The 26,947-nt window shown below is 34.8% G+C and overlaps 1 protein-coding gene across 2 annotated transcripts in view; it reads left to right on the forward strand.

Annotated features, from left to right (window-relative positions):
* CDH8 (cadherin 8) overlaps positions 1-26,947 on the forward strand; it is a 361,322-nt gene that overhangs the window by 87,508 nt on the left and 246,867 nt on the right. For both annotated transcript variants that reach the window (XM_063110265.1, XM_063110264.1), the window contains exon 2: positions 20,495-20,789. In XM_063110265.1, the coding sequence (XP_062966335.1) occupies positions 20,495-20,789 (295 nt within the window). The remainder of the gene's footprint in view (positions 1-20,494; positions 20,790-26,947) is intronic.

The following is a 26,947-nucleotide window of genomic DNA, read 5'->3' on the forward strand; positions in this document are numbered from 1 at the left end:
TGTGAAATGGGCATAATAGCCAGCTCAGCAAGGCCATGTGATAAGAGTGTATGTAGAGAATGGCTTTTGACCATGGCACTGAATTATGCTTCTGCCACTTTTTATCCATGCCATTTTAGGCAAAGATTTTATATTCTTATTTCTTAGAAAAGTAAAGATTACATAATACATTATTCCTCATACTCACAAACAGCAATACAAGTGTTTTGGACAGGTGGTTGTCTATCATCCATCTGCCTTTCTATCTAATCACTATGTACACAGACATCCAATTAACCATGATGATGATTGCTGTTATTTCCATCACAAAGCATTGTGAAATGGAATATTTTGTCATCCAAGTACAATGTCTGGCAAACATTAAGTTTTTAATAAATATTGTTTCCCTTTGTTCTTGTAGGTACTCCTTTCTTCTTTCCTCATTGTTACCATACAACATACCATCCTACTCGCTCTTCCTCTTTCTTACCATCCAGACACTCCAGGACTATGTTTGCAACATTAAATTACATCCAGGTTTTTAAAAATAAACTTTATTAAGATAGATAGACTAAATTAGATAAGTAGTTCTCAATTATTTTAATCACAGGGCTTCTTTATAATTTAAAACTTATTGAGGACTCCACAAAGCTTGATTCATGTGAATAATATTTATTAATGTTTGCCATATTAGAAATCCATACTGAAAAAAATTAAAGATTTAATTCATCTAAAAAGTAAAAATTATTTGAGGATTACATATTGCACACATGGATTCGTATCCAATGCTGTACTCCACAGATATGTACAATTATATTTCAATTAAAAGTAAAAATAAATAAATAAATAAATAAATAAATAAATAAATAACAAATTCTATTCCCATTTTTCCTCTATGGTGAATTTATCCAATGTCACACACACACACACACACACACACACACACACACACAAATAAATAAATAAAAATAATAAGCCAATATCATATTACATGAATGATATATTTTAATAAAATAACTACACTTTTAAACAATAAATAGTGAGAAGAATGGTACTTTTTAAATTTTAAAAATCTCACCTCCTTGGTTAACTCAATTCCTAAGTATTTTATTTTTTTGGTGGCTATTGTAAATGGGCAGGCTTTCTTGATTTCTCCTTCTGCATGTTCACTATTGGAGAAAAGGAATGCTACTGATTTTTGTGTGTTGATTTTGTATCCTTCTACTGTGCTGAAATCATTTATCAATTCCAACAGTTTTTTTGTAGAGGTTTTAGGCTGTTCGATATATAGGATCATGTCATCTGCAAACAGGGACAGTTTGACTTCATCTTTTCCAATCTGGATGCCCTTTATTTCCTTCTCTTCTCTGATTGCTCTGGCTAGTACTTCCAACACTATGTTGAATAGGAGTGGTGAGAGTGGGCATCCTTGTCTAGTGCCTGTTCTTAAAGGAAAAGCTTTCAGCTTTTCCCCATTCAGGATGATATTGGCAGTGGGTTTGTCATATATGGCTTTAATTATGTTGAGATACTTTCCCTCTATACCTAACTTATAGAGGGTCTTTGTCATGAATGAGTGCTGAACTTTATCAAATGCTTTTTCAGCATCTATAGAGATGATCATATGGTCCTGGTGTTTGAGTTTATTAATATGGTGTATCACATTTATTGATTTGCGTATGTTGAACCAACCTTGCATCCCTGGGATGAATCCCACTTGATCATGATGAATAATTTTTCGTATGTGTTGCTGTATTCTGTTTGCTAGTATTTTAGTGAGGATTTTTGCATCTATATTCATCAAGGATATCGGCCTGTAGTTTTCTTTTTTGGTTATATCTTTACCTGGTTTTGGTATCAGGATGATGTTTGCTTCATAGAATGAGTTTGGGAGATTTGCGTCCGTTTCAATCTTTTGGAATAGTTTGTAAAGAATCGGTGTCAATTCCTCTTTGAATGTTTGGTAAAATTCTGCTGTGAATCCATCTGGTCCTGGGCTTTTCTTTGTTGGGAGCCTTCTGATAACAGCTTCAATCTCCTTTATTGTTATTGGTCTGTTCAAATTTTCTACGTCTTCACGGTTCAGTTTTGGGAGCTTGTGTGTGTCCAGAAATTTATCCATTTCCTCCAGATTTTCAAATTTGTTGGCGTATAGTTGTTTATAGTAGTCTCGAATGATTCCTTGTATTTCAGATGAATCAGTTGTAATATCGCCTTTTTCATTTCTAATTTTTGTTATTTGAGTCTTCTCTCTTCTTTTTTTTGTTAGCCATGCTAATGGTTTGTCAATTTTATTTATCTTTTCAAAAAACCAACTTTTTGATTCGTTGATCTTTTGAATTGTTTTTTGGTTTTCAATTTCATTCAGTTCTGCTCTGATCTTAATGATTTCTTTCCGTCTACTAACTTTAGGATTGGATTGTTCTTGTTTTTCTAGTTCTTTAAGGTGAAGTGTTAGGTTGTTCACTTGCCATCTTTCCATTCTTCTGAAGTGAGCATTTAATGCAATAAATCTCTTTACTGTCTGGCTTAACAGAATATAGCTGGATTCTCATATCTACTTCAGGCTCCAATCTGCTGAAACATGTTGTTTTCATTCAAGTATATAAAGAAAATTCAGACTCACACAAATATGTAATTGGAAAAAGTATGAAAATTTTAATAACCTTTTCAGATAAATGTGGAAATTTTTTCTTTGATCTCATCTTAAAATCTCCACAAGTGGTAGTTTCTTAAAAGCTAGTTGCAATGTGGAATCTGAAACTACGGTATATCAATACATTTCTGTGCTCTGCTACATTAAATCCATTGATCTCTCTTGCACTTTGAATGGATATTTGCAAATTCATAATTTTCTAATATCATGCATCTGGAAAATATTGGTTTACTGAGCTATAGAGATCTTCCAAATTTCTTTATACAATATTTTTAAAAGTCATATCTGCTAATATCAGCAATCTCACAGAAAAATCAAGTATCTAGTAGCTTCAATCTCACAGGGACAGATACAGATTTTCTAAAATTCTAATGTTTGCTAGATAGCTCAGATTTTACATGGGCAACAAATATTGTTGGTTATCTTTGAATGATAGGCTAATTTTATTTATTTTTGTTTGTTAAAATATATGGTAAATACACAATCTAGAATGGCCATAGTGTGTCTGTCAGTTGTTCTTTCAAGAAAATGAGATTCCATACAAAACATGGCTAGTTCAGCTTGCAACTGAAACAATCATACATTATGTCTTTGAGACGACACTCGTACTTCAGGATATAGCAGAAATGCTTTGTGTGTATTGCCTATTACACAAAATTTATTAAGAATTTGAGTACACAGGGATGAAACGTAGTACAATTAATGTTTTTTACTGCCTCATCAAAGACATTCTTCAGTGAAACTGTCTATCTTTTTTTTGTTTAATCCTGAGAATGTTTAGTAATAAAGATTACTATGATTCTTAGTACAGTTTACTGCCACTGCCTTGACTGGTATAATATGGCAGCAATTTTACCCACAATTACGTGTGTGCCATCAATACAAATGTCAGTACAGTGGCAAAGACAAACAGCTTTGACCTCCTGGATGCTCTGAGAGTGTTAGAGATTCCAAGAGGTCTGTGGGCTACTCTTTGTCAACTACTGCTCTAGACATGCCTGTTTCTTCCAGTGCTCAGATACAAAGTCCTGACAGAGGTGCTTCCTATAGGGATAAGAAAGATGTCCTCACCAACCTTGCAGGTCCCTTTCTTGCCAGAATTGTTCACTACCCTGCATGAAGCAGGTTTGCTGTGTATACTGGTTGCCGCTTCAGTCTACTGCATCTTGGGCTGCACTTTTACTGTGCCTGAGTATAGTGAAACAGACCACTTATACACATGAGTTACATGAAGTGGTTTGTTACTTATAAATAGGCAGCAAGGGACAACGAAAGCCTAGACTTCGTTATGAGCCATGTCCCAAGACTCATAAAAGCTGTGCAGGGTGGAGGGATTCTCATCTGTGTATGCCCCACTTGCAATGCTACCGAGGGACCCCATAAAGCAGCCCATCCTAGTGTTTATACCATAGAACAGGGTGCACTGGGCTAAAGCATTGAAGGACATCCTGAGTCTAGGGAGGAATAGGAGCAGAGCCCAGTCTGTTTGGGCTAGTCCCTCCTTATATCAGGATGTTGCATTCCCAGCACATTCTACAGTTACTGTTCAGAGTGGGGAGAACTGGGTTGATCCACGATCACCTGGAGAGCTGTCCTGAATCCTGAAGACAAAGACTAGCCTTTTTCTTTCTTTTTTTTTTTTTTTACTTAACCATTAGGTGATTAACCTATAGATGACAACTTAACACAGCAGCATTCCATGCTTCCATCCTCTCTTTCAATTCTCCACTCTTGCTTTCAGCTTGCAAGGTCACACACACACACACACACACACACACACACACAAATAAAATAAGTAAATAATTTGTTTAATTACTCCATGAACTGCATTAAGTCTTTATCTCAGCACAAGGTCACTTTCAAAGAACCCTCAGTCTCACATACAAAAATAATTGGAATCAATGTATTTCTTAAATGTTAACACTCCATAACATGACAAAGTGAAATCTACAATTTTATTATTCAGTGAAAACTCTTAGAAACCTGATTCCCCTTGTATCTCCATCAATATTTTTTAAGTTTTATTTTGTTTTTAATTGACATAGGATAATTGTAGATGCTTATGTTTCAATACATGTATACATTGTGCAATGATCAAATCAGGGTAGTTAGCATATCCATCACCTCAAACATTTGCCACTTCTTTGTGGTGAGAACATTAAAAGTCCTTCTAACTATTTTGAAGTATACAATACATTGTTGTTAATTGTGTCACTATATTGTACAATAGAACAACAGAAAGTATTCCTCCCAGCTAACTGTAACTTTGTACTCATTGACTGACCTCTCCCTGTCACCCCCATTACTCTCCTCAACCTCTGGTAACCCTTATCGTATTCTCTGCTTCTATGAGATCAACTTTTTTAGATTGCACATATGAGTCTTTCTGTGTTTGGTTTACTTAACATAACACCTTCTAGGTTTACCCATGTTGTTGCAAATGACAGGATTTCACTTTTTTCATGGCTGGATAATATTTCACTGTGTGTGTATGTGTGTGTGTGTATACACACACACCATGTTTTCTTTATCCATTCATCCATTGATGGACACTAAGGTTAATTTCATATCTGGGCTATTGTGAATAGTGCTGCAATAAGCATTAAAGTACAAGCATTTCTTCAATATATTGATTTCATTTCCTTCCATTTCCAATAGTGGGACTGCTGGGCCATAAGGTAGTTCAATTTTTAGTTTTTTGAGTAATGTCCATACTGTTTTCCATAATGGGTGTACTAATTTACATTCTCACCAACAGTGTATAAGAGTTCCCCTTCCTCCACATCCTCACTAATATTTGTTAGTTTTTGTATTTTGATAGTAGCCATTCTAACTGGAGTAAGGTAATATCTCATTGCATTTTTGATTTACATTTCCCTGATGATTAATGATGTTGAACTATTACTTCTTAGCCATTCATGTCTTCTTTTGGAAAATATTTACTTGGATCTTTTGCCCATTTTTAAATTGGACTGTTACTCTTATTATTTTGTTATTGAGTTTGCTATGAGTTAAATATGTCCTCCAAAAGTTCATGTATTGGAAACTTGACCCCCATTGTAACATTGTTAAGAGGTTGGGAAATCCAATTAGGGTATTTGAAAGGTGGGGCCTTTAGAGGTGATTGGATTGTGAGGATTGTACCATCATGAATGATTGATCCATTCATGGATTAATGGACATGATTCTGATGGCTTTGTAGGGAGAATGAGTGAGAAAGTTAGCTCTCTTTCTCAGGCCATCCTTGCCACATGACACTCTGCATTGCTGTAGAGAGTCATGACCAGCAAGAAGGTCCTCGCCAGTTGTACTCCCTGGACCATAGACTTCCCAGCTGCCAAAACTGTAAGAAATAAATTTCATTTCTTGGTAAATTACTCAGTTTTAGGTATTCTGTTATAAGGAACAGAATCAGACAAATACAAAGTTTTAAACAGACAAATACAATAAGGATATTAATTCCTTATCAGATGCATAGTTTTAAAGTATTTTTTTCCCACTCTTTATGGCGTGTTTTCACTCTGTTGAGTATTTCCCTTGCTGTACAGAAGATGTTTAATTTGATGTCATCCCATTTGTCTACTTTTGTTGCCTGTGCTTTTGAGGTTTTATTGAAAAAATTCTTTTGCACACCAGTGTCATAAAGCATTTCCCCTATGTTTTCTTCTAGTAGTTTCACAGTTTGCATCTTATATTAAATCTTCAATCCATTTTTAATTGATCTGTGTAAGTGGTTTGAGATATGGTTCTGGTTTCATTCTTCTAGATATGGATATCCAGTGTTCCCAACTGCATTTATTGAAAAGATTGCTCTTTCCGCATTGTGTGTTTTTAGCACCAATCATCTTTCACAATAATGATGTGTCCCCAAATTTCTTCTGTCTTTTCAAACACACCAAAATTGAAAGTAAATAAGTAATATTTAAAAGACAGATCTTCTCTCCTAACTCCTGCCCATGCAAGCTCTTTGTCACTTTTATCTCTCTCCTTTTCATGTCTTTCTGAACTTTCCATTGAAAGTAAAACTAGCATATCAGATTATGCCAGAAGAAGGTTAAAGGAACCACTCAATTCAGTATTGGCCAAAGAGTCCACCAGGCCAGACAAAACTTTCTTTATAATCAGAATGGACAAAGAAGTTGTGAATTCACATATCTAGCTATAGTTTCCTATTACATATATGAGGGTACTTTAGAAAGTTCATGGAAAATAGAATTGAAAGATAATACAAATCTGTTTAAACTTTTGAAGCACCCTTGTATATAGAAATACTGGAAGGAAGAAATGAGATAATGTAGAGCTTTTTCCTATATTCAATATTACATGTAAAGTATCCATTATGTACCTAGTCAATATTGTTATATTATTGGTATTATTTAGTGTGCAAAAATTGTTTTAGTTTATTTTTTTAAGGGGAAGTGTTAATGCATAATCATTTGAGTTGATATTTACCATTGGTAGAACCTGATTTGCAATGTACATCTAATAGTCATTGTTTTCTGCAAATCTCCCACCTCACCTTCTTACCTCCACCTCTTAGGTTGGCTAGATTTCCCAAAAGCTTTTTCAGTTGCCAAGGGCAAGTTCTCTCTATCTTATTCCCTATCTCCCATGCCCCACCCTGAAAGTTTTCCATCATTATGCTCCTCTTCAAAAGGGAGTTTAGGGACCTTGGACTCTGAGGTGTTAATTGTATAGAACAGGTCTTCGGAAGTCATGAGATCTAAGACTCTGTTTCCCACTTTGTGCTATAGGGATGATAACTCTTACCTTGACTTAATTCTTACAAGCCTCTTATTGAGCAAACATGTAATATGTGAAATTTATGTTTCAAAAAACCCATTAAACTTATTACAGTTTTGGAACAGTAAAGTCTTTGATGGCAGGTGTTGTCTTTTATTTTTCCTATCCTATGCTTGGTTCTGACACACAACATTGAAATAATATAGTAAGAATGAGCTTGAGTAGCAGATAAATTTGAGTTTGGGTAATTTTTCCATTGCTTGCTACATGTAATATTGAGCAATCATTTAGACCTCTAATCTTCAGTTTCTGCAATCTATAAAATGTGGAGTCTACTATGTGCCTCATAGGGTTGTTATAATAATTAAATGAAATAATAGAAAATGAATATATCTGGTGTAAGAAAACTCTCAATTAATGTTCTTGAAGAAAGGGGAGAATAATCAAATGTATAGGTTATTCTCTATGCCTGGGTAGCTGTGGTAACAGTACATTTTCTGAGGGAGTATCAATGGTAGTATATTGAAAATGTAAAATAGCTATACATATGGGAAGAAATTATCAAAATCTTCATAGGCTATTTGTGCTGGAACACATCTAAAAAGTAATTTAGTATCTCTTTCTTATTTTTGCAAATGAAGGAAGGTATAATTAGAAAGAATGTGAGGTTTTCCTAAAGTTACTAGCTACCTGATATGTAATCATATCAACTTTTCAACAATTATATATTGATTGAAAATAGTATATTCATTCTCTATTGTTGCTATGACAAATTATCATAAATTTAGTGTCTCAATATGGCACAAATTTACTATTACAGTTCTGTAGGCCAGAAGTCCAACATAGGTCTTACTGGGCTAGATAAAAGTGTCTGACTGTGTTGTGCTCCTTTCTGGAGCCTCTAAAGAAGAACACATTTCCTTGCACTTTCAATCTTCCAGAAGCCCTCCACATTTCTTGGCTAGTGGCCCCATTCCTGCATCTTCAAAGTCATCAAGATTGTGTCTTTCTGACCACTCCTCTGCAGTCATATCTCCTATGACCACAGAAAGGAAAGGTTCTTTTCTTTTAAAAATCCGTGTGGTTAGAATGGACTCACCTGGACAATTCAGGATAATTTCCCCATGTCAAGGTCCTTAATGTAGTTACATATGCAAAGTCCTTTTTAACAGGTAAGGTAATGTATTTACAGGTTCTGTGAATTAGAGCATGGGTATATTGGGGTGCTGTTATTCTGCCTACTACACTAGAATCATACCTATAAGTAGCATACTGCAAGCTGTAGCCACTATTTTGCATGAGGAAAGTATTCATGGATAAGTAAGTGTGCTTAGAAGAATTTATTAGTTTACCGGGACTGGCTGAAACAACAGAAGTTTATTTTCTCATGATCTAGAGGCTGGACCTCCAACATTAAAGTTTCAGCAGTTTTGTTTTCTTCTGAGACCTCCCTCTTTGGCTTGTAGATGGTTGCCTTCTCTCCATGACCTCACATCGTCATTTGTCTGTGCATACATCTCTGGTGTCTTTATATGTGCAAATTTCCTCCTCTTATAAGGACATCTGTGGTATTGGATTAGGGCCATCCTAACAGCCTCTTTTTAACTTAATCACTTTTAAAAGGCCCCGTCTCCAAGTACAGTCATGTTCTGAGGTATTGGGAGTTAGAGCTTCAACATAAGAATTTTGAGGAGAAACAATTTAGCCTAGAACAGTGGACTTGAAATGATTATTATTGTTTTGATTAGAAATGGAACAATATACCCATATAATTTTCATAAAAGATTAATATTATTATTAATGTAGTAGATATACAGATTTCCGACAGATCTATTTATAGTGTGAAAGAGAAAGGGCATCTTAAGTTTTCAGATTTCCTTTGAAGTTTTGTTGTTGTATTTTTTCAGCCAAATTCCAGAGTTTGTTGGTGGAATGGAGGTGGAGGGGAGAAGCCTACACACACACACACACACACACACACACACACACACACACACACACACACACACACACACTTAAACACACACATGTTTATAGTGTTGCAGGCTCCATTATTACCATCTAATTCCAATCATTTGATTGTATGTTAGGCTCTATTTCCACACATGCACTGTAGGAATAATGATACTTGAGAGAATAGGAGTGGGGGAAAAAAAAAAAAAAAAAAAACCTTTCACATACGTACTATTCTGACAACAATCTGGGAAGGTTTTTGACAATAGTGCTAATGGCCTTGTTAGTATATTTTAAAAAGAGGAAACTAATAAAGGGAAAATTTAAGTGACTGTATCTGGTAGTTTTAAGTCAATCCAGGTCTTTTGATTCTCACTTATTTAAAGGGAAAATCGTTTGAGACTCTCTCTAGTCAGCCATCTGCTTATCTGCTCTGCCTTTCATTCACCCATGCATTCTTTAGTAAAGCCATTTATCTACCCATCCTTTTCATCTTCATTTTCTTATCAATCTGTTTATGCATTCATCCTTCCATCCATCAACTCATTCATCCACTCTTTGAGTAGTCATGACTGAAACTTGAAAATGTGATTATTTCTGTTGAATATGAATTCTGGTCTTGATCCTCTGCATTCTTACAAGGCTTTAAATGAGACACTTTATATTCCTCAAGGAATGGGAGTGGGTAACACTACCTAATTATTATCTGACTTTTAAAAACAATTTTATTTATTATTAGCATATTCATTTTTACAAATTGTGATATTTCTTTAAGCCCTTTGACTCTCCCTCCTCCCTTTCATCTCTAGTATCCTTAGGCTTGTTCTCTCCTTCTGAAAGTTCAACATATTGCTGTGGTCTTCTCTTTCTTTCCTTCTTTCCTTCCATCTTCCTTCCTTCCCCCCTCCCTTCCTCTTTCCCTTCCTTCCTTCCTTCCTAGAAGCCAATTATAAGTGAGAACATGTGGTATTTCTGTTTCTTTGTCTGGCTTATTTCATGTAACTTAATTTTCTCCAGACTCATCCATATTGCTGCAAATGGTAGAATTTCATTCTTTTTTATGGCTGTGTAGTATTCCATTGTATATATATACCACATTTCCTTTATCCAGTTGTCCATCGCTGGACACTTAGATTGATTCCATATTTTTGCTATTGTAAATAGAGCTGCAATGAACATGGGAGCACAGGTATCCCTTTGACATGATGAGTTACATTCCTTTGGATATAGACCTAGTAGTGGATTTACTGGATCATATGGTAGTTCTACCTGTAGCTGTTTGAGAAATCTCCATACTGTTTTCCATAATGGCTGTGCTAATTTATGGCCCCACAAAAAGTGTAGAAGAGTGCCCCTTTTCCCACATCCTCACTAGCACTTGTTATCTGGCTTTCTGACCACAGAAAAGATATGATTTTCCATAGCCATACCCCTATTCTATGACTCAAGCTAAACCCCTGTATTATGTATTTTTTTAAAAATTCAATTGCAGTGTTCCTCCACGTTCACAGCATTTTGATTGCCTTCCACTCCCTTTACAAATATAGAATTTCAGAGTCAGTAGAGGACTACTATTTGATTTTTCACTGCATTGTTTCTTGCTGTGATCTTGTCAATTATTTGGGTAACAAGATACATCCTGTTTAGCAAGTAATTATGATTACCTCATCAAAAATCAATCTCATATTTTCAACTCCTATTAGTACTCTGGTTAATTAAGTTCTTTGCAACATAAAAGGACATTGCTGCAACATTCTCTTATAATCTCTCCCTTTTTAACAGTACAATTGAATATTCCACTGTGATTTGCCCTTTGGAAAATTTCCTAAATATCTGTTACATCTGTTTTAAATATCCATATCTCTTTAAAATCCACTTCTTTTGTTTGGTTGATAATCCTGGGTGCCTTTTTCAGTCCTATTTTTCTTACTTGCCTTATGTATTACTACAGTCGGTGTTTATTTGACATAAAACTGCCCCCTCACCTACGAGATGGGTAGATATATGTATCTATACTTATATCTTTCTCTGTGTATGTATAACTACCTATCTATCTATCTAGAGGTGTTTTCAGGGAATTTTAAAAGAGAAATTGTTTTGTTAAAAATTAAATATGCATCAAAAATATTCATGTAAGGATCTCTTGTAATATATGTTTGAACTACCAATGATAATGCCTGCTTTAGCGTAAGATGGGAAATAATGCTCTGAAACAGACTATTATATTTTCCCCAAATTATTTTTTGGTGAGAAACTGTGTTCCTTCCAGCCTACCCACTCACCAAAACATCCATCAATTTATTTATTCACTGATTCAAAACATTTAATGTGCATTGGAATATAAATAGAATGATGGCTGAGAATCTTATTCAGTCACACATTGCTTTATCTACTGTTTTCTTCATCCATACATTCTCCAATAAAACCATTCCTCCACCATATTCTTCCTCTTAATTCTTTTATCAACCAATTTATTCATCTAACCATGTATTCATTCATTCTCTCCTTGAATGATACACCTGAATGTCTCTTCAGTAATTGGTCCACTATTACTATTCAGTCACACTACTGCCCACTTTAGGTACTTATTCACTGATTCAGTGCACATTGACCACCCTCTTCCCACTTGTAGGCTAAAGATTATTGAGTAACAAGAAATAGAAACTTCCAGATATGTTTACTATCATTACTAGTTGAATTGGTGAATAAGTATCAAACACGTAATTATTAAGTAACTTGACCAATATGAGTAAGAGATTAAGCTCAGATTTATAACCAGATCATCTAACTCAAGAAGTGGCACTTTTATTTTTACTACAAATCAATGTTGTGTGTTTAATTCTGATCCAGAATATATTGTTAGGTATATTTTTCTTGGAAAGCAGTTCCAGACTGGGCAGCACACATCATTATATTTTCTAAATTCAATCCCCACAGAAATCCATCTTTTATGATTTTTTTTTTTTAATATTTTAGTCCCTGGAATATATCATGCCTTTAACAGCATTATCTATTGTCACATTTTAATCATTACAAAAACTGTAAAGTTAGGTACTGTTATTAAAACATTTTACAAATTAGGAAACTAAGTCTGGGAGAGGTTAAATAAATTTCTCAGTGTCTTTCTTTCAATATAGCTCTTTTTCTTATCAGGCTGTCATTCTAGATTCCATAATATCAACTGTTGCTCTTTAAAACTTTAAACATATTGACTTCTAATCCTGTACAGGCTGTTACCAGTATACATAAGAAAAGATGTATCCATAAAAGGGGAATCTGTTGCTTTTTGTTTCCATGGCTGCTTGTTTAAATACGGAAGTCTTCATCCCAGTATGCAAAGGGAAAGAGAAACTCTGAGAATATAGAATGTGAGCATTCTTGGAGTATTTTTAAGACATGTTTATAAAATGGGCATATTTAAGTGATTTTACTTTCTAGCATCATTCAAGAATAAATCCATCAATCCTCCTTTCTCTGAATCCTGTCAATAAGGAAGATTTGGGTTCACTTGTGTGTTGGTCTTTATATAAAAATAAATTTTGCTCTTCATGATAACTTAAGTATTTTAGCCTGCTAGAATGTTATTTATCATAAATACATTGCCTTTTTTCTTTTTAATGAGACTTGTGAACTTGATTGGAGTCTATGTAAGATGGATTTTCTAGGGCTGACACATCATGTTTCCAAACCTGTAAAGCTGTGGTCCAGTCCAGTCTGAAGGTGGTAGAAGATATGTCAAGGTCGTGAATGTCAGCTTGGGAAATGTCTTGGGAAAGAGCTTGCCAGCCTCTTGTCAATATTTTTCCTTTGCATTCCTGTTAGGTGAGCATATTGGCTTTCTATTTCTATATCTATTCAGACATTCAGAAGATGAGTTGATTTACAGAATGTGCCTGGACTGTGTAGTTTCATACACATGGCCTCTAAATGTATATACTAAATCTCTGTTGACATTCAGGAGAAAACTAGAGAGGGTTCTCTATTTAGGAAATCATGAAGTCTCTGGACTAACTAGTTATACTTTCCTGAGGGCCTCTATAGAATTATGCTAAAATGTGTATGATCTGGAATCTGAATCAATGGGTTACATATGGTTCTATCATTTACTATTTGTGTGAGCTTGAGAAAGTAAATATATTTACTGCACCTGAGTCCTTCAACCGTGTAAAATCACTGGCAAGGAGGAGGGCATTAAGATAAGCTCTGTGCAGACAAGGAAGTAGACTTTAATGAGCGGTTAGTATCTGCCAAGTGTCATGCTTGTTGTTGGGTGTAGTGGTGAATAATGTACATAGACGGCCTGCCTTTGTGGAACTTATCATTTAAAAGAGTAGCACAAGCAGTGAATTCTTTTTTCTGACTGTATTTTCAGGTGTCTGCAGCCAAAAACAGCAGTTCACTTGGACTTGCTTCCAATTTTCTATTTCTCTGGGCACCAGTCATCTTGGCAAGGTCAAGCTATTCAATACTCACACCAGCAGCTGACTCAGAATGCAAAAAACCCATGTCTGAGATATAAGAATGCTACACATTTGCCTGCTGTAAAACATTATATATATATATATATATATATATATATATATATACACACACACACACACTCATATATAAATGAAGTAGAGGTCATTTTTTATGTAGGATAATGTGTTCTTTTCATTTAATCAGGGATTGTTTCTCCTTAGCATTTCACCTCTTAAGACAAATTAAAGGGTAACTTGGTTTATATGAGAATTATTTTAAGAACTGTCATTATTTCACTAAACTATTGATTACCTAGAGTATGTGACCATAAGAGTGATTGCATATTCCCAACTTGATCTTAACTAAAATCTTGGGATGTTTGTATGCCTATTATATAGCTTTAGTTTTATGATATAATTTGTTTCTACAACTTGTTAAGAATGGAGTGGCTGAACAACTATACTTGAATTTGTTTGATTGCCTGGAGTAATACAACAGTTCAGGATATAAAGGCATTTTACAAATTATGTAGCATAGCATGACACTACCCTGACTCCCACTCTATCTAAAGTTTCCAGAACAGGTAACTGTCCAGTTCTGATTGAATACAGTAAGCACTCAATTTTTCTTGAATGGGACATTTCATGTTTTGTGAGCATCCATTTTGAGATGTTTTGTAGTGAAGAGGAAGGCTGAACTAGAAGTTAAAATGTGCAGATTTCAAAGCTAACTCCTGGTCCTTATGGGGAGAAGTTCAGAATACAGGAAAATAACTATTTTCCTCATCTTGCTCTTCCTTCTCACCTGCCCTTTTACTCTCCTAGCAGCCTAAATAATGTGCCTGTTCTAGATTGAAGTCCTGTATTCTTAGCATCTCAGAGATTTAGGACAAAAACTAATATTGTGTTGAAGTTCCTGGTCCCATCTTTGATTCTGAATGGTTGCAATTTCAGGATTATAATCCATTCACTGGCAGACTGATAGCTCATAGCACAGTTTCTCTCTGACAGGCACTATACTACAACCTGGGAAAATAGTGCTAAGATGCAATTTGATTTGAGTGCTAAGTTTACTATCCTCTCCAAGGGTGAGCAGATTCATTAAAAATGGAGATCAGTAAGTGACAGATTCTTGTTGCAGTGATTGCTGTTCACCTTTTGGGTTCTTAATGATTCTGGTTTTCTCCCTGTAACTTAGATACTTCTCAAGAAGAGAAAAGGAAATTTGGAGAGACTCTCCCATGATTTCCTTCTGGATAGAATGGAACTTCGAAATTCTAGATACAAATTAAGACATAATAGAGGGACTCATGGATGAAAAGATGGGTGAATAGATGGATAGACGGATGGTGATGGATGAGTAATAAAAGGATGATGATGCCAAGTATCTTATACCCAGACATCACTATCGGAAGTGGTTTCTCCTGCAGTTTTCTCAGTTCTTCATCTCATTCTAGAGGAAGTAGGCAGAATGGCCCAATCTGATTCCCTCTGGTAACTGAATCAGAACTCATCTCCGCTAGGTTCTCCTGTCCTGGAACTACTTTAGGGTACTTGGGATCCTGTGTGAGAGGATGGACAAGTAGTTTGTATATTTTTCTGTCAGTGAATATGTACAACCACAAGAGGAGTGGGTGATTTTGAAGACCAGTGTTTTTACTCTGATTCTGAGAACAGTGACATCTGGGTATAAGTGGCATCTTTCATCCATCTGTTATTCATCCATTATCCATGTATCTATCCATCCATTTGACCATCCTTTCTTCCATAAGCCCCTCTACTATGTCTTAGTTTGTATATGTTGGGTGCTAAATTTAAATACATAGTTGGGGGAACTCAAGAGTTTTGCATTTATCATTGATAAGATTTTAGGTCCCTGAGCTTAACTTTTCTAAATTCCTTTGCCCCCTTCTTTAAATTACTGCTTTGAAAATAAAATGAGAATTTTTTTTTTTTACCTTCCCTTCTTTTACACTCACTTTACTCCACAAATATTTACTGAGCTTCCAACAAGATGGCAGATACCTTACTAGGCAGAGGGAATACAAAGGAGAGTGAAATGCAAATGCTTCTTTCCATGACTTTTGTAGTAAAAACTGGTCTTTTAATTGGGAGTTGTTATGCAAATACAAAGAAGATGATGAGGGAGTAATGATGCTGATACTCAGTTCAGCTCAATTATCCTGCAATTGTGTTATGGTTCCTGAAACATGATTTAATGGGAAAGACTGGGATCACTCATCATACACTTGGCATTCTGTGCTTCTCCAGCCAGACTGCAGTGAGGGGAGAGAATTGTTTGGGATTCACCTGGTTGTAAATATGGCAGATCCTGGGTGCTGAGCTGGACTGGAGAATCATAATTTAGGCAGCTGTGTGGATTGTTATCTAAGTTTTCTCTGTGACCTCTGCTTCCTCTCTGCTTTTGTGAAGTTTGTTAGTGAGCACACACCAACCACTGCAATGGTACTACAGCAAAACTATTATTGTGCCAGTCTCCTTTTTGAAATGCTTGTATTTATGATCACTTATCACTTTGATAGTCAAATCAACACTCTGCCTTGGTTTCACAACTCTGCATAATCCAGCCCCTGTCTTGCTTTCTATCCTCCTTTTTTAAAAATCTTTTTTAAAATTTTATTTTTTTTATTTTAAGTTATTTTTTTTCATTGCACATGTTTATAAGGTACAGTTTGTACAGTTCGTTGTTTCAATACATGCGTATATTATATAACAATCTAATCTGAATAGTTAACATATCAATCACCTAAACATTTATCTTTTCTTCTTGGACATAACATTCAAGATCCTCTTTTCTGACTATCTTGAAATACACAATAATATAAAACAATTAGCTACAGTCACCCTAGAGCACCAGAACTTATTCTTCTTATACAACTATAACTTTGTAACTCTGTACCAGTCTACCAACCTCTCTTGCCCTCCACCCCCTTCCTTGCCTCAGGTAACCATTATTCTACATTCTATTTCTCTCTCTTTTTTTTTTCCTTTTGTAATTTATCTTTCTTAACTGACCCATGATTGTGTGTACTTATGGAGTACAATATGATATGTGGGTACATTCATACTATGTGCAATGATCATATCAGGGTGTTTAGGATAACCATCACCTCAAAGATTTGTCACTTCTTTGCGTTAGGAACATTCAGCATCATCTCAAATAGCTATCATCTTTTCTTCAACTCCATGCTCTCTCCAGTTTAGATCATCTTTAGTTTCTCTAACATAATATGCTCTCTCTTATCTCGAGAACTTCACCCAAACTAGTATCTGTGCCTGGCACACATTTTCTCCCTCTTTGAGATCTGAAGTTTTAATCATTACTTCTTTGGGGAGCCTGTTTTGACCCCTCCACACTCCCCTTTCTGAGTTAAGTAAAATTTCTATATGCTCTTACAGCCCCCTGTTCTTCCCCTATCATGGTTCTTAGAGCATGGATTTAAATCCAGAAATGGACTCTAAAAACGTGTGCAGTTAAGATTGTCACTTGCTGATTGTGCATTCTCTGAAAAAGTTCTGTGAAAGTCTCGGAATCTCAATCGGTTCATTGGTATAATGGAGAAAAGGTCTCTATTTTGTTGTGAGAATAACATTAGATTTATACTTACAAAATGTTCACCAGATAATAAGTAATCTATTCATATGATAATAATAATAAAAAATAATGAATATACCCTCCCTAGATTTTCTGCTTGTTTTTATGTCCCCCAAACTCTTTGAGAGCAGAGACCATGTCTGTGTTATTTATAACTCTACCACAACCCCTAACACAGTCCATGGAGGAGCATGGAATGCCTCTAGATATTTATTAAATAAATGAATGGTGTCTTTTTGTACCAAAGCCAGCCCAAGAAGTCTTACCTGCCCAAGAGAGTGTGCATGTAACCCTTATCCTGTTTTGATGAACAGAAATAGCCCTTTTGAGAGATATGGTACTCACACTTCCCGATAATGAACTATGTGTGAACGTTCAGTGCATTTGGGATATCTTTGGCTCCATAATCTCACAGAGAGGGTCCTTGGCTGAGGTAAACTAATAGGGGTAGTGTTGTTTTATTGAAGTGAACAGGGTCTGACAGATGTATGTAAAGATGAACAGAAAAAGCAACAGCTTGTAACCACGCACCCTGAATACCTCTGAGGGTCAGACCTGGAATCTTTCATGCCTTTGTTCTCTGTAAATTGCTATTTTTACATACTCATGATCTTTTCTTTGTAATGTCAGGCTGGTTACCTGAACAAGTCATGTGCAAAAGTGTGTGTGTGTCTGTGTGCACAAATAATAGGATAAAATTAACAAACCTAGAGACAAAATATTCCATTTCAAGATTGCCATTGCCCCAGATATTTGGATATGACCAGGATTAGCTAAACATGAATTTTTGGAAGAAGGCTGAAACATATAATGTTTACGAAGGTTTTTTTTTTTTTAATTTTTTTTTCAGCATCTGTAAAAGCTATCTTTGATAGGAGTCTCGGGTACATGCTTTCACTTAGATTGCAAACGAGTTTATCACAATGTTTTCAGATAATTGTATATGGTTGAATATGATGTGAAGTAAAAAAGGATTTTAGTTATCTAACACTAATATAGCCACTTCCATTTTTTAATAAATTTCAAATAGATGGATAATCTTAGATCCTAAAATCAATTCTGCAGGGTGAATGTTTTATAGGCAAAGTAACTAAAACTCAAATAAATGCGTTAATTTCTACAGTTCATATAGTTAGAAAAACATGAATCTTTGCTTTGTGTTTTATTTTAAAAATTTATGCTTTTACTTTCTGATCCCTTAGTTATTTTTAAACACAAGCAATCATCAAAACTTAAGATTATAATAGAATTTACTAATCAGAGGTGGCTACTGGTAAATGAAAGGAAAATATGGCACAAATAAGTTCTAACATAAATAATAATAATTTTAATCTCAATGGTTTATTTGTTAATTAGAAAAAATGTTGTGCATAAGAGTGAAGCATACCAATACCTTCTGTGTCTCAAGAATGCCTTTTATGTGAATGGAAAACTCTATGAATGATATATTATTCAAATTTTCTTTTTTTAATAAAAATGCTAATGAAAATGTTAAAATGCACATAAATTAAAATGATCATAAATTAGGATTAATATCACATAATGAGTTATAATCCCACATTAATTAAGATAAAGTGGCATTTCAATATTTGTTCTTGTTAATAAATTTAATACAATAAATGAAAGGGATACATTTTGAGATTTAATAAATCTTTGATGTAATCTTATGCTTTAACTTTTTAAAATATTTAAAAATAAAGTAGGAGATCTGATGCATTTGGGTTCTGTAGCTATTTTATGTCTTTTTTATAATCCTTTATTTTCACTTATTGAAGCGCTAAATACAATTTAAATTGGTGAAGAAAGTGATAGAGCCTATTCTGAATAAAAGAGATCCCAAGAGAACACGGTGTCTTTTGAATTTTTAGGAGTTTCTTTCCACAAGACAGTTTTGTGGTTTTGTTTTTTTTTAAGGAACGAATATTTGAAATCTCAGAGTGAAATAAATGGAACTATATTGGCAGTTAAGTAACTGAGTTAAAATGAAAATATGTGCAGTATTTTGCAACTGTAACTCAATGAACTTTTCTTTTTAAAATGCAAACCAAAAAATACATATTCTCATTTTATTTTTGTTTTTCTAACAGACATCAACATAGTGTTAAAGAGAAGAACCATATATCAGAACAAGTCTCCCTTTTAGGAGAAAACTGAGAATTTTAAAACCAGGGATTCTGTATTCCCCAGCACCTACCCAAATGTTTCAGACAGAGTATTTGCCTGATACATAAATTCAATAAATATTTTGTTCGATGTACTTGTTGCCATGTCCTGAGATGGATTTTAATTGCTGTCCAAAAGTAGTCATTTGTCAGAGAGGTTCCATTTCTGGAAAATGCGCTCCCATATTCTGGCCTCGATTTTCCTGGACCAGAATAATTATAAGAAATACAAGGGGAAAAAGCCCTACAAAAACATAACACCTTAATATAAGTCAGATTGTTACCATTATTTTTGTTTGTATAAATATGGCAGGCAGATCTGAGTTGAACTCTGGGTCTACCATACTTGATTCTATCAAATGTAGACCTTGAAGAAGTTCTTATGTGCCTTGTCGGACCTCAGTTTTCTCGTGTTTCATATGAAATATTCTCAATGCATTTTTTTGTTTGTTCTTGTAAAAATTAAGGGAATGATCAAATATGTGATGTGATTCACACAGTGTTTGGCACGCAGAAAGTGATCCCTAAAAGGTACCAAATAATAATAAATAAATGTATGTATTATTTAAATAAATATATCAATAAGTTGAACTTTAAATAAATAAATAAAATGTTTCAATAAGTTGAAAATATTTTTCTTTTTGTATTTTCTCCTTGACCTTTTTATCATGCTAAAAGCATGTCAGTTTATACTAAACAGGTCAGACTATTTTTTAAAAAATGCTGTTCTAACTTATTTAGATGAGTTTTATTATGTTTTATTTTTGACGGATATCCATACAGCTGTATAGACTCTGTACAGCTACTGTTAGCAGGAATTCGTGAAGTTATGTAAAAATAGCCAACTTGATATTCAAACAGGTAGTAGTAAAAAAATAACTTTTCACATTGTTCTATCACTGACTAATGCCACTTTTCATTTTAGCTACACACAGACCTGGATCCTGGGAGCAAAAAAATCAAGTATATTCTATCAGGCGATGGAGCTGGGACAATCTTTCAAATAAATGATGTAACTGGAGATATCCATGCTATAAAAAGACTTGACCGAGAGGAGAAGGCTGAGTATACACTAACAGCTCAGGCGGTGGACTGGGAGACGAGCAAACCTCTTGAGCCTCCTTCTGAATTTATTATTAAAGTTCAAGACATCAACGACAATGCACCAGAGTTTCTTAATGGACCCTATCATGCTACAGTGCCAGAGATGTCCGTTTTGGGTATGTATGCCTCCAATTTCACAGAGCTATTAAGAGTCATCTTTAAAATAGCTCCTGGCATCAGGGATGGTGTATTGCAGGGAAAAAAAAAAAAAAAAAAAAAGACATTTATTACTGTCTTATCTCTAATTTGCATTTCCAAATCCCGCTTTTTGGCCTAAGTTCCCCAGCTCAATAGCTTTAGTCCCTTAGTAATAGGAACTGACGGAGGAGCAGTTTTATTAAAATATCTCTCCTTACATGACAATACTTCAATAGGCTGAATTTGTATTCCTATCATAAACTTGCAGTTTGAGTATTGTTACTGAGGCGGATTTATCAAGATTTGTTCCAACATGCCAAGCTAATCCTATTGATATTTGCTGATGTTTAATTATTTGTTTGTGTATATTCACATGCAGATGCAGCACATAGAGAAATAGAAAACTGTCTAGGTCTGTAGTCAGCCAGATATTGAATTGAGTCGGTGAGTCGCATCTAGAGTGGATTAGGGAATCACTGTTACCAAAGAGACCTGTTTTTGTGGCAATTTTACCTTAATTGAATGTTTTTTAGGAGCCACTGTTATCACCATTGACTCAATCCCATTTTTTTCTGAATCTTTGAAGCATCTATTATACTTTACAGAGCAATATATATTCCAAAACATGATTTTAATCTTTTCATCCCCTTTTTTGAATCTTTTGTCTCTCCCCAAGCCCCTGGCCTTGCTACAGAAAACCCCTAACTTCAGACTTTATACAAGAAGAGGAATTTTAGAGTTTTTCCTTGTCTGACAAGAGTAATAGGCAGGATTCAAAATTCAAAGTATATGATCACAAAAGTCATTTTTATGTATGTAATATATACCTAGTTTCTTTCAAATTGCATTTGGGATGACCTATAAGGATGTGTGCTCTGCAGCAAAATCACATAAATTAGAAGCAGGTGAAGATGGTGAGACAAAAAACACAGGTAGAGATATAAATTGAAGATCAGAGTTAGTTAGAGATGTGATACAACATTCATCATTTCAAGTCCCCAAATTTGACATTAAATTATATGCCAGAAAAATACTTGATCAAGAATCCTGTTCACAGGTTCTATGCAATAAAACCAAACTGCTCAGAAAAATTACAAATACAGCTGTGAACACCAGAAAGAAATATAGGAATGGATAGTGCCCTCAGCAACATCTTTATTGTAGATACAAATAAAGGCAAAATATTGATTGTGGTTTCCAAGGCTAAATCTGGTGCCCATTATCAGGTATAGTACAGCATGACCTAACCTCCCCATTGTAGTCTTGACATTTTAATCTGTTTTAGCTTTGCAATGTGATATTCACGTGTGTGTGTGTGTGTGTGTGTGTGTGTGTGTGTGTGTGTGTGTGTGTGTGTGTGTGTGTTGATCATATTCCTGATGGAAATTAGCTGGGATTTAAATTTTAAATAAAGAAAAAGTCTTGGTGGAATAAGTGCCTTAATTTGCATATAACTTATTCTCAAGCATTTGTGAAAGAAAGAAATATCCTAGTTCTTCTCTTTGATCTGCTCTGTTTGAATGACCTTCTCTTATTTTATCACTTACTCTTGAAGATTATTTAGCTCTTTTAGTTCTTTTCCTTTCCCTTACCTTTTCCTGTTCCTCCTCTTTTCCCTCATTCTCTTATTACTCCTCCTCCTCTTGTTATTTCTTCTTTTTTCCCTTTTCCTCTTTCTTCCTCTCTTCCTCCCTACACTGTGTCTCTCGGTACCCCCATATCTTTAACCATCTGTTTAGTGAGGATGCCTTTAAAATCCTATCCCCCTCTCCATCCATCTGCTCAAGTTAGTAACCCACATTCCCGGTTGTTTCGACAGCTCAAACGCCAGATTAAAAATCAAACTAATTACGTTTCCTTATGAAATTATTTTTTCTGCTTCCCGGCTTCTGTGATATTATCAGTAATACCAATACACTCTAAATTCCCATGTACAGAATTTAAGAGGTTTTGTTGAACCTTTTCTACCTCTTCGAGCCTCAGCGGTATCTTGCCCCTTTAATCACTCATTCTAGTTACTCCTAAGTGCAATGTAATCTTAATGTATCATCTCATCTCATTCTTATGACCAAATTTACTCTCCTAGACCAAATTTTAGTGCCTCCCACTGGATTATCTCAGCAACATTCCAGATCATATGCTTGATTCTAACCTAGTTATTTCTTAAATAGTCTATGTATTTATGCTGGAACAAAAATGTCCCTTACATTCTATAGGTGTTTGTTTTCCATAGAGTAATTCCCAAGGAGTCCTCCCATGGAGACTTTTCATAGCATGGCTTCATCTGATCTCTTCTTTCTTACCTACCTACAACATAACTTTGGTAGATGCACCCTTTGCAGCAGCAAATCAGAAGTAATTTCAGGTCTTCAAATATTATGCGTATATGTCTCCTGTGAGGATGCCATTTTATCTACCTCGTGTGTGTGTGTGTGTGTGTGTGTGTGTGTGTGTTTTCTCCTTATCAAAATTGAATCACTTCTCTGTCACTTCTCTTTAGTTGGCTGAAATGACACTTTTTCTAGAAAAACTTCTATGACTTTTTAGCAGGAAGTTATCACTCTACCACCACCACCTCCACCAGAAAATAGAAACAGAAACAAGTAAAAAAAAAAAAAAAAACCTTTGTTTTTGCACTTCTTTTAGATTTTGACATACCAACAGAAACTGAGAAACACTATATATTTTTTTTTCTTATTGCTTGGTCAAATCAATTTACGTCAGAGAATTTGCCAATTTATCTTTTCATCCAGTTTAGAGTGACATCGTTTTAAAGAACGATTAGTGCTTGCAGCACATAAAGTATGCTTTTTCTTAATTGCTAATAAACAATGAACAGGGAAGCTGTTCTTTTACCTCACTATCATGACTTCTACATCTCAACGCCAAGTCTTCATCTATTTCAGAGACTCCCATTTCTGTGTATATAAGTCATGTGCCTGATAAATATTTTTAAAACGAAAACTTCAGGAACTTCTGCAAATGTCAAGGCCATTTTCAGCCAAGGAAAAGATTTTAAAGATATTATTAGCTACACAATTCAGTGTGTATATGTGCCTGTGAATATGTATGTATTTTTTCTTTATCTAAAATTTTTTTCTTGCTAGCAGAAATAATTTACATTAACATTATAGTTTTTTTTCATTTATTTAAATATATATTTAGTATATATCTAAATATACATCGAAATATATATACATATATATAAAATATATATATGTGAGTGTATATATATATGTGTGTGTGTGTGTATGTGTGTGTGTGTGTGTATGTGTATCTGTGTGTGTGTGTGTGTGTGTGTGTGTGTATTTAGATATTAGCCTGGAGACATGTCTTCCCAAAACCTCAGGGAATGTGTTGAAGTTGCAAGTGTGGGTTTGAGTCCTGGTTCCATTCTTTATCATCGAGTTGACTTTGAAGTTCAGGGAGGTTAAATTATTGCCTAATTTACTTAGCTACAATGCAAGGATAGTAATTTCTATCTTGCTTTCATTGTGTGAGAATTGCATGATAAAATACAAGGTAAAGGAATGCCATAAAGTAAATAAGTGTTCCATAATAGGTTGTTAGTGTAGTTGTTGTGTGGCTTTTAAAATTATTTTTATTCATCTGTTCCTCACCTTTGGACCTTTCCTTATGTATCGATTTTATGCGTTGGGTGTCTTGTTTCTGTTTGACTCCAGCCTCTCTGGTTAAGGAAAGAGAGGCAGCTGCATTTTATTGTCAAATGTGAATTATTCCCTTCATTTCTCATGAAGGTGAATATCAGGAAGGTCGGCTACTATCTCCTCTCTCTCCCTATTACCCCTGTTCCCTCTCAGTCGGTCTCTTCCCTCCCCTCCTTCCTTCTTTCATTTTTCTTCCTTTGCTACTGCAGAAATGCCAGCACCTGCACCTGTATGCCCTGAGGAATGCCAGCAAAGACCGGGGGATTTAATTGTACGGAAAGTGAAAAATAAAATTCTAATTTAGAAATTTACCAGTGTTAAATTGAAATGAATATGATATTCAAGAACTGTCTGCCAGTTGACAAGCTGTCAAGACAAAACACACACATGTATTTGCCCAAATGGCAGGCAAATTATTTTAGAAATATCTTATTTGGAAGCTGGAGACACAGTTCTTTTATATTCTACTGTGAATTTTGTAACTTGATGAGAATCCACTTTTATAGCAAGACTGCATAAAGAGAGGTATGTGAGCTTGTCTGATTCTAACTGTGGATCCCAAATAGCATTACTGAAGTTGGTTTTTCAATGAAAATGTGCCTACATTTATTAAGTTTCACACAAATTAGATAGATTAAGTGTTGTTTAACCTATTGTTAGTTTAAATAGTTTAAATATTGTGATGTATTGAGGTGAGGGGTGTTTTAACCCTCTTGGCATGTCTAACCTGGGTTTGTTTATTAATTAATTTATTCATTCATTCATTTATGCCGATTTTTATTTATTTATTTGTTTGTTTGTTTATTATGGATATTCATGAGATACAGAGCTGATTGTCCCCCCTGCTGCCCATGATGTGAGGGCCAGATTCATACTGGGGCATACCCATTACCAGACATTACCTTTGTACCCTTTGTCCCCTCCCCATTATCACCTAACCTCCCTCCCCCTCCTCCTCTGCCCTTCACTCCTTTTTGTAGCCTTAGGAATGTTCCCTCCCTCTGTTGGATCATGGCACTACTGTGGTCTTTCTTTCCTTCCTCCCTTTCTCTCTTAGCTCCCACATATGAGTGAGTTCATGTGGTATTTATCCCTCTATGCTTTGATTGTTTCACTCAATATAAGTTTCTCCAGGTTCATGCATGTTGTTGCAAATAGGAATATTTCATTCTTTTTTATGGCAGAGTAGTATTCCATAGTGTATATATACCAGTTTGCTTATCCAATCATCTGTTGATGGACATTTAGGTTGGTTCCATATCTTGGCTATTGTAAACAGAGCTGTAATGAACATGGGAGTGCAGGTATCCCTTTAATGTGATGATTTCCATTCCTCTGGATCTATACCCAGAAGAGGGATTGCTGGATCATATGGAAGATCTATCTGTAGTTGTTTGAGAAACCTCTAAATTGTTTTCCAAAGTGACTAAACCTGGGTTTAAAGTAAAATAAACTTATTTAATATTGACTTACATTTTTGAGTCATTTGGCTCCAAATCTGACTCCTACTTGTATAAGTGACATAACTCATCTAATTCTCACTTACTCTTGTATAATCCCTAACTAAAGTATGTTTGAAAAAATTCAGTGGTTGTATTTAAAGTGCTAACTAATTGACCTACAACAGAGTTGGAACGCAACAAATATTAGTCGCTTTACAACCGTAAATTGCATATATAATATGAATACGTTGATCAGTGAAAAATTGCTTACCAAGATTTAATTTTATATTTAAAAATGCACATATTGGGATGAAACCTGTTTTATTCGAAAGGGCATACTAGTGAAGGTGGAGTATAAGAAAGGGAGCAGTGCTTAAGCTTGTAGGCATTACTGCATTGTTGAGTACCCAATTATATAAAACGTCACTGAAGGTTTTCTTAGTTTTCTCTGATATTGGGGGCTCCTTTAATGATGATCAATATGTACTGAAAAATTACTACATGAAAAGTTATCCAGAAGCTGTGTTAAATGCTTCTGATATACACAACAATCCTATGACATTAGCACTAATATTAATTTCTCTACTCCTCATTATTTTTAATCAGAAAAATGGGGAAACAATGAGTAATATAAAGCCAGATATTAAATGGAGCTGGGATTTAAGTTTGACATCTGGTTCTACCCCCGTGGGCTTAACCACTATGCTCCGCTGATCTTTGATAATATCTCTAGAGAATTTTGTTTACACAAGCACTGTGATTCTGCTGCATATTTATAACAGTTTATATTTTTCCAAGGTAGAAGAGCTCTTGAGGTCAGCATACATAGCAAATTAAACTGAAGAACTGAGAGGAGAGTTGACAAGAAGTTTGAGTGGAGTATTATAAAATTTCCAAGATAGGAATATAAGAACTTTAAAAATATAAGAACAATACATCACATGGGAATTCAAATAACAGTAAAAAGTAATTACGAACCATGTGGTGAATAAATGTACCTGAAGTGTTCCTAATACATTAAAGATA

This window comes from Cynocephalus volans, chromosome 10 (assembly GCF_027409185.1).
Source record: "Cynocephalus volans isolate mCynVol1 chromosome 10, mCynVol1.pri, whole genome shotgun sequence".
NCBI lineage: Eukaryota > Metazoa > Chordata > Mammalia > Dermoptera > Cynocephalidae > Cynocephalus > Cynocephalus volans.